The sequence below is a fragment of the Bradysia coprophila genome, unplaced genomic scaffold (assembly GCF_014529535.1).
Source record: "Bradysia coprophila strain Holo2 unplaced genomic scaffold, BU_Bcop_v1 contig_373, whole genome shotgun sequence".
In the NCBI taxonomy this organism is placed as follows: domain Eukaryota; kingdom Metazoa; phylum Arthropoda; class Insecta; order Diptera; family Sciaridae; genus Bradysia; species Bradysia coprophila.
The window spans coordinates 2,271,822-2,281,681 of record NW_023503632.1 but is presented as its reverse complement, the minus strand read 5'-3'; the positions used below and the strand labels follow the sequence as shown (position 1 = coordinate 2,281,681).

Sequence of the window (9,860 nt, the reverse complement as noted above, 5' to 3'; positions counted from 1 at the left end):
AATCCATAATATACGAACGACACAGTTTGTACTCAGTGGTCATAAAAACTTAAATGTATGCTTATCTGTGCCCGTCAGAACAATATATAGTTCAGTTCGACAATGGTATGTAAAAACTTCTAGATGATGCAGATCCTCTCACACGGGCATATATTATATTAGATCGGTGCAACGCACTTCAAGCATGAGCGTTACTCTAAATAGGGTAGTGAAACTTGACAGTGTGTCATATAACTGCAAAAAACAATTTCATACAAAATAGTACTCTATTTGGCAGCTGTCGACTATGATCACTTTTGCTTGAAGTGCGTTGATCGATGTCATGCCCTAGACGAATTATATAATTCGTCTGAATGTCATGCGAATGACTTTTTGTTCAGCAAAAAATATTTTTAAATAAATACGAAGTCCGATCAATCATTGATGTTTCGCAGTGTTAAATAGCATATCTGAAAACTAGTTCTTAAAACCGCAACACACCGCACTACACGTACACGTAATTATTGCATAGCAAGTTTTTGTATAGCCGGTCGTGGAACGAAATCCATTATTTGTAGTCTTCATTAGAATAACTAAACATCTCTCATTTATTATGTTATGTTGTGAGCTGTTCAGTCGTGTCCGGTTAAGCGAAGAGATCGCACCGTTTTTGTTCAGTTTTCCAGTTTTTTTTTTTAAGTTTTTGATTTAATTTGTTTATCCAACAAACGGTCAGTAACAGAAACACGATGACATTGAATTTAACGGCCTTTGCCGTGGTATTTCTGTTGATTGCTGTTCAAGCATCTGAAAATAATCATACCGGGTAAGTTTTTGACGATAACAGTTTGGCATTTGAACCGGTTTGATAAATGAAATTAATTTTTTTTAAATCTTTTTTATCTCTTCATAAAATTGTCTTTCTGTTTACGGTGTTGACTGGGTGAAAGACTTTTCGTTAGATCTCGAAAGCAGACAGGTTTTGTTTTCCTGTTAAGAGTACAATCACGCAACATCGTTTAACGTTAGATTTCTATACAGAACTTCTTCATGTTGCAGTTGGAACAGTTGGAACTACTAAAAGGTAGCCAAGCTTAGTACAAAGAGTCTTTGTTATGTGGCTCTTGTTATGTCTACATTCTTTCAATTTCAACTTTTTATGCGTCCGTCCGATGCTACTATACATCTTTTCTCTATTTATAAAGTCGACGGAAGTTGTTGTATATACATAGACACTGAAAGTAATGCAAATCCGCAGTTACGCACGGATCCCTACTTTCAGGTGGACTTAATTTTGTTATGTTTCACGACATATTGAGTTCGTTTGCGGCAAGTTGCAGTTAGTCCATTCAAACTTAGCAAGTGCAGCAATAACCACAAGAAAATATGACGATAGCAAAATCACAAAAATGAATTCACCTGAAAAGTCTCGATCCTTATTTTCTCTGATCCGCTAATGGTTTCACTGTTAATGTGCTTTGGTGAGAATTGTCTACTGATTCCAGCGAAAATTTCTTATTACATAGCATTGCTCTAAACATCAACACTCGTATGTCAGACGTCACAAACTCACACCAAAAAAGTATGACTCCACGGCAGAGTAAAGTGATGACACCTGTCTAACCAAAGCCTTTTCTGATACCATCAGCTTCCAAATGTTTTCAGTGCTAGGAACAGTGCTATGCTAGTCGTTTTGAGAGATCGAATAGGTGTACTAAAAAAAATTGGTAAATTGAACTGAGGGACAGTGGCCACACACATTTCAATCACAAAATTTTCTCTATGAGTTCGTCATTCATTCGATGTTCGATGAAAGTGTAAACCTGCAAGGGTGCAAAAAAACAAGGTTCCTAACTTGTGCCTAAATTGGAATTTTGCGCAATTGAATGTGTTGTCAACCTCCGCTTCGCCTCATCTATTTTTATGAAGTTCACAAGAGTGGTACACCGAGGGGCACATATTTGTAAATTTCGTTGACAAAGGATTTTCAAAAAGACAATTCTCTGGGGATTTCGAGGATTTTCCTATCGTTTTCCAAGGATGATTTTCAGATGATTTTTTACTGATTCTGGATGGATTTTCAAAGGGTTTTTTTTCAATTCTCAAGGAGTTTCTTGTTTTATTTTGTTTTATTGAGCCTTTTAAAGAATTGTCTTGAGTATTTTCTATGGATTTTGTACGAGTTTGATTTTTTTTAGTAAAATTTTGGAAGATTTTCAAAGGATTTTCTTTGCGTTGACAAAGAATTTTGCTATGCTCCTCGTGATACACTAACTCTTACTGTGGCCATACGTGCAGCGAGTGTTCTTATTTCGTTTTTAAAAATTTTTCTTTTTTGTTTGCTTTTCATTAGACTGTACACAATCATTGGTTCGCAGCAAATCAGCCTTCATCGACCATATCATGTCAGCGTCACTCTCCATAATACGACCGAGCCTGCCATCGTTCGACTAAAACTAATTCACGAATTCAATGAAACGGAAAAGGAAATCGTGAAACAAGTCACCGTGCAACCGTGGACCACGGAATTGATTGAATTCGACACAAGTTCGCTGGAATCGAAACCGAATTCATTTTATCGATTGATTGCCGACGGTATCGATAAAATTGATTTCCACAATGAAACGGACCTTACGCTGTCGGCGAAATACTTTTCATTTTTGATACAAACCGACAAAGCGCTGTACAAACCCGGCGATTTGGTTCGGTTCCGGGTCTTGGTCGTCGACAAGGACACGAAAGCTCACAACTTGGTCGGTGCACTTCAAGTAAATGTCTATGATGGCGACGGTAACCGAATAAAATTGTTCGCAAATCAATCGACAGCCAACGGTGTGTACACGAACGAATTCCAATTATCCGATTCGCCAGTTATGGGGAATTGGAAGTTAACATTTACCGCTGACAGTGAAGAAAAATCGAAATCGTTCGAGGTCGGCGAATATGTTTTGCCGACATTTGAAGCATTCATCGAATCGCCGGAACATGTTCTGTATGCAGACCAGGTGATACGTGCAAATGTGCGAGGTAAATACACATTCGGTAAACCTGTTCATGGAACAGCTAATTGTACGGGCAGTTGGAACGGAAAAGAATCAAATAAATTGGTCAAAGTCACGACGAAAGGATCACTGGAAATTAACTTCGTCGATGAGCTGCAAGTGGACTATGCCAATTCAAATTACATTCAAATCAGTTGTACACTGGAGGAAGAATTTACCGGACGCAAGCAGTCCACATCGATGGGAATTCAAGTGCATCGATTCAAATACAGCATCACCAAGCAATCCTATCACTACGACTATCTGGATGGACGACCATTCGAATTCGATGTTCAATTTCAATTGTACGACGGAACGCCGATCCGAAACGAATCGGTCGAGATCTGGTGGACTACCGATCTGAGTGCAAAAGATGGCATCGGATCGAAAACGGTACAGACGAATGGTGAAGGTGTGGCAAATGTGAAGCTTACTTTCCCCGAGGGAAAGGTGACCGTTTATTTGATGGCGAAATACAAGGAACATGCCGAAGGATTGGGACACTTTTCGTCATCCATTTATCACGCGAGAGGGGCAGATTCGATTCCAGAATTTGACATAAGGACGAACGACACAAAGTAAGTCTATTTTATGCTAGGTTGCCATATGGACTTCTGACTAATTGTTTTCTGCTTCCAGTATATCCGTTGGTGATACCGTTAAAATTGATCTGGTTTCGCGCACTCCCCTCAAACATTTTACGTATCAAGTTATCGCTCGGGGAAACATCATCATCTCGAATTCACAAACTGTGCAGGCTGGAGCGAACGGATTCCATTTTACTGCAACATTCGATATGGTGCCGAATGTACAGGTGGTTGCCTACACGATCCGTGATGATGGCAACGTTGATACGGCCTCCCGACGAATTTATCTCCAGAAAAAACTTCAGAATCAAATAACGTTAGAGTCGGCCGTGAACGAGACGGAACCGGGCACTGAATATGATCTCAAAATTACCACCGCACCGAATTCCTATGTGGGCCTGTTGGCTGTCGATCAAAGTGTTTTGTTACTGAGATCGGGAAATGATCTATCCGTTGACGATGTCACCGATGATCTAGATCAATACAACAACGTGGTATCGAATCGACGACACAATTATCATCGGCGTTATTATTGGTCGCAGACAATTTCAACCATCGAAAATGCTGGAATGTTCGTTCTCAGTAATGTCAACGACTTTATACCGAAACCCATTGAGGAAGTTGAATATTACACAACAACGGCTGGCTATCATACTAAAAGAATTAGTGTCGTCCTTCATGATGAACCTGCTCCTCAATTTCTGGCACAAGCAAGTCCAATAGCAAGTGGACAATCGTCGGTAACAGTTCGCAAGGATTTCCCAGAAACATGGATTTGGGATGGCCTTCAGGTAGATAGCGGAGAACAGCACTTTAAAAAACGTGTCCCAGATACAATTACTTCATGGGTGATATCGGCCTTTTCCGTCAGCACCGTCAACGGTCTCGGCTTAACCAAAGAACCAACGAAAGTGACAACGTTCAAGTTGTTCTTTGTGTCGGTCAGTTTACCGTTTTCGGTAAAAAGAGGCGAAATTCTGTCGATTCCGGTGACAATTTTCAACTATTTGGACACAACGGTTAACGCTGACGTCACCTTTTTCAACGATGACGGCGAATTTGAATTCGTCGACTTGAACGATGAAGCCAACGAAATTGTGAATGCCGATCAACGGCGACAGCGTAAATTGTTGATCAAATCGAACGATGCAAACGGTCTGTTCTTCTCAATTCGTCCGCTCAAAGTGGGACAACTGACCATCAAGGTAATTGTGGAAAGTGCACTGGCAGGTGATGGGATTCAGAAAATTTTACTTGTAACACCAGAAGGCGTTCCGCAATACGTTAACAAAGCGCTTATGTTGAATCTACCGAATGCTGATGGCAGCACCGTCGACCACGATTTCACAATTGATTTACCCGAGCATACCGTGCCCGATTCGGCATTCATTCAAATTTCGCTCGTCGGCGACATTCTCGGATCGACCGTTAAGAATTTGAACCGTTTGATTTACATGCCGAGTGGATGCGGTGAACAGAATATGGCGAAATTTGTGCCGAACATTATCGTGCGGAATTATCTGACTGCAATCGGTCAATTGAGCGAAGACTTAGAGGAAAAAACGCGCAGAAATCTGGAAATTGGCTATCAACGTCAACTGTCTTTCCGTCATTCAAATGGTTCGTTCAGTGCGTTCGGGCAGCAAGATCGTCGTGGTAGCACATGGTTGACAGCATTTGTAGCTCGCTCGTTCCAGCAAGCTTCCAAGCATATTAACATCGAGCCCCGCATCATCAACGAGACACTAAACTTTTTGAACAAGACCCAGTCGGCAAATGGCAGCTTCACAGAATATGGAGACGTAATTCACCGACGGATGCAAGGTGGAGCTGATGGCAATGTAGCGTTGACTGCTTACACATTAATTGCGTTCCTCGAAAATCGTGAAGCTTTCCCATCGTACGAAGACAATATCAAACGGGCCACGGGCTTTATCGTCCAGCATTTGGATATTTTGGACGACGTTTATTCACTCAGTTTGGTTGCCTATGCGTTGCAATTGGCCAAGGACTCGAATAAAGATAAAATTTTGCGAGACTTGAATGCGAAAGTAATTACCGAATCAGAGCGCAGACATTGGAGTACAAGAAAACCGTCTGCAGATTACTATCCAAGTTCGATCGACACAGAAATCACAGGCTACGCAATGCTGGCAAATTTCCATGCTGATCGTACAGATGACGTGGTTCCAATATTGAAATGGCTCCTGTCCCAACGAAATGAACGTGGCGGCTTTGTGTCTACACAAGATACGATTGTTGGTCTACAAGCAATCACCACTATCGCTACAAAAGTAACTGGTTCGGCAGCCGGCAATGCTATCGGAATAGATATATCGTCAGATGGTAACAGTAACCAGTCGTTCGAAGTAAATTCTGGAAACGCACAAATTCTACAACAAATTCAAATGCCAAGCCAAGCACGTAAGATCAATGTCAAGGCACGTGGTACCGGTTTCACATTGGCATCCCTATCGTACAAATACTATATCAACGAAACAGCTGCGGCACCACGATTCACAATCGAAACGACCGTAAAACCAACCGAGTATCCTAGTTTCTTAGAATTCGATGTGTGTGTTGCCTTCATACCCAAAAGGGCTGATGGTGCTGCGAATGACGAATCAACCGAATCGAATATGGCCGTAATGGAAATCGACTTGCCGAGTGGTTATCAATTCGACGCGGATCAACGTCAAGCCTTGCAGTGGACGCAATCGGTGAAAAAAGTTGAAACGAGAAATGACGACACTCAAATCGTTTTGTATTTTGAACGTTTGACGACCGTTAAAATTTGTCCGCAAGTGAAGGCCATACGAACGCATAAAGTTGCCCATCAGAAACCAGCCGCAATTGTTGTCTACGACTATTATGATACGAGTAAGTTGAATTTTCCCCCGTTGTCCATCTGTTGCCACGGTTTTCATATTTTAAATTGGTTTTCAATTACAGCACGCAAGTCACGAGTTTTCTACAACACTGACGAGAAATCACTTTGTGATATTTGCGAAACCGACTGTCCTGCCAGGTGCAACGTCTGAAGCTTTATTTAATTAATTATTTCATCGATAAATTGTCATATCGGCCTGTGTGCTGCGATACATGAATACAAATTGTGATATTCCTTTCGAATGAGCAAACGTTGTTTCATTCGCAATCTAGAATCTATACAAAAGAAAGACCAACCGCACTGAAGAAATTTTCCGTTTACTGATGAACCTTTTTATAATGTAGGTATTCGTCGCTAGAAGCAAAAACCACTATTAACAAATTCCTCTATTATTGTGCGAGGTGATCGAAAACCGAAAACATGCACTTTTCATGTGGGAGGTGCGGAAAACAGGAAAAGTGCGAGAATATGCAGTCTTGTTTGCTTTCTCGCCAATATCTACTGTTGTAAAGACCCGATTTTCTTAAAAATTAAATATTTAGTCTCGAGAAATTTCGTGTACTGGAAAGATTTGATCAAAAAATATTTTTTATGGAGGAAATTGCAGCTGCTGACTCACTTATTCACAATCACCTAACAATAGAAGTCGAATTTTTTCCATATTTTTTTTCCAACGCAGCAATATTTATGCCGTGAATGTTCTCTATCTCTCTGCACCGATAATAGGAAAAAAAAAGTTTTTAAATTAAATTTGCAAAATAAATTAAAAAGTTGAGGTGAAAAAGTTAATAAGTTATGTTTCTTATCAACTTCCTCGTTTCAGCCATCCCTAATGTTTAGTGTTGGCGAAGTTTACAGAAAAAAAAACTTTTTTCCACCTTTACCGATAATATGGTTTGGTGCGACTATAAGACATCATAATATCTATTAGACCATTATCATACGTTTCCCATCTTTATAAAAGTTTAAATACGCAAAGCACAAAATCAGTGCTATACTTTCAGTGCCGCGTCTAATTTATAGAAACTTTGAAAATAAATAGTTATTTATGCAACCGAGTGACAAATGATTGTTTATGCCCTAGATAAGTAGATTTTAAATTGAGGTTGTGGGTCGAGTGTGACAATACACAACGCGTGGCTAAAGAAGCATTTGTCACCGAGTTGCATACAACGTTTTAATCAATAAATCCAACGAAAGTATTACTTTTCGCCATAGATAGAATTTATAACATTGTAAGCAACATGTGACACTGTCGCATCTAGTGACAAGACAACCACTTTTCCCTACTCGTTGCGTAAATAACTTTTGTGCCACCGAGAATTGAAATACGACTCTTTTCAGCACTCATTTGTTGTAAAGTGACTTATTCCCATGATCCCATGATCTGTGTGCATTGATCAGAAATGATCACCCTAACTGATTAAATCTTAAAAAAAAAAAAAAGTGACTTATTTCAGCACCCGTTTGATGGGATATTTCAACACTCAAAGCAGTGTTGTTATGGAATTTGTATGAGTTATTACAGCATTCGTTTTAGAAAATGCAAAGCAATGTGATCGATCAAATTTGAAGAGTGATTGTTTACCATGAAAATTATGATTTTTTGGGCATTTGTCTATTTCAATTCTCGGTTGGCACAAAGCATGATGTGTTACACGTATTGTAATGAGATTTTTTCAGCACACGACCCAATTTTCCTTGGAAAACTTGGATCTAGTGCTGAAAAAATCAACATTACAATACTTGTAACACAACATACTATTTTTATACTACGGTAAAGTGGAATGAGTCAACGCACTTCAAACCTAGGTAAATATACATATACTGAAGGTAACGCAAATCCTCAGGGAATAGCAAGAAATGCGGACCCCAAGTTCCGGGTTATGTTACGGATTTGTTATGTTGCATCAGTGATGTTTGGTGCGATAATGTTGATGGAAGTGTGTTGTATAGTATTGAGTTTTGGCATGTGTTGCAACCTAACAAAGTAAATTTGACTTGTGTCCAACATTATAAAAACTATATTCACCCGAAAGTAGGGTTCCGTGTGTTCTTGCGGATTTGCGTTACCTTCAGTGTTTATATACTTTGCTTCAAACAAGTACTCTAACTAGGGTACACTCTAAATAGGGTACTGAAATTTGACAGTGTGTCACACAACTATAAAACACTGTAAAAACATCTTTATGTAAAATAGAGTACTTTCTGCAGCTGACCACTATGATCACTTTTGCTTGAAGTGCGTTGAGTGAGTCTTATAAATACACTTATTGCTAAAATTGAGATTTCCACCGTTTCTTTTTAGCCCCGTACGAAGTACAAAGGGGCTTATAGGATTACGATGCCGTGTGTAATTGATGGAATTCGAAGCAGACGGTAAGGGCAAAGTGTTTGCCTATGTTCATAGGTGACGAATCCGCAATAAAAATTTTGTCTGTCCGTCTGTCCTTCTGTCCGTCTGTCCGTCACGTCGATATCTTGAGTAAATCAAATCCGATTTCAAAAAAAAAAAAAAATCCCTGAAAGATAGTCAAAATAGTGAGGCTAAGTTCGAAGATGGGCCGCCTAAGTGCTGTAAACAGTCACGACATTCCTATGAACGGCATAGTGAACGGACGTGTTTATACGTCGCTCTCTGAAAGTGTTTCTTTTGTGCTTCTTTGTGTAAATAGATTTGTGATTTTGTCTAATTTTGTGCTGCTTTTTGATGATTTCGATGTTTTTTTTTGTCCAATTATGTGTGGTCAAATAGTGAAATAATTTAAAATTTATTGACAAAATCAAAATCGTTTGCTCGTGAACCACTTTTTCTTTGATCAATATGTACGGCTTGTACAATTCTATTGTTCTCTTTTGTTAACGGACGTGTGCTTATGAACAGCGATGATTTTGTTTGGATTTACAATGAAATTTCTGGTACAATTGTTGTACAATCGTTCGAAAGAACTCTTCGCCGTATGGCTCTATGTCGGGACTCTTAATGAACCTGATTCTAATGATCCACGGATCTCTTGCCTGATGGCTCATGATATTATTGAATGTGTAAACTATCTAATTGTTATTTACATCTGTAGCGGTACTTGGACTTCTTTTGAGCAAAACTAAGTTAAAATTCATATTGAACAGTGAATTTGTTTTGTAAGTAAAATTTCCATTGGAAATGCAGAATGATATTTTTATCGGTACAAACGGTACAGGCTTCTGTATACGCTTTGTACAAGACTTTTTGTTCTTTTTCATATTCAGACATGTGCTTCAGTGATTGTAATGCTCGATGATATCGTTGCCTTAAAAATTTCACTGATGTTTCTGTCACTTTCATCATTAAATAGATGAAGTGATGTGTTGACAAAAACATAC

The 9,860-nt window shown here is 39.3% G+C and overlaps 1 protein-coding gene across 1 annotated transcript; it reads left to right on the top strand.

Annotated features, from left to right (window-relative positions):
- Positions 1 to 598: 598 nt before the first annotated feature.
- On the top strand, positions 599 to 6,747 carry LOC119081951 (CD109 antigen-like). The gene is made up of 4 exons (XM_037191244.1): positions 599 to 805; positions 2,333 to 3,598; positions 3,660 to 6,487; positions 6,560 to 6,747. The coding sequence occupies exons 1-4, from the start codon at positions 729 to 731 to the stop codon at positions 6,646 to 6,648; spliced, it is 4,260 nt and encodes a 1,419-aa protein (XP_037047139.1). The 5' UTR covers positions 599 to 728; the 3' UTR covers positions 6,649 to 6,747.
- The last annotated feature ends 3,113 nt before the right edge of the window (positions 6,748 to 9,860 follow it).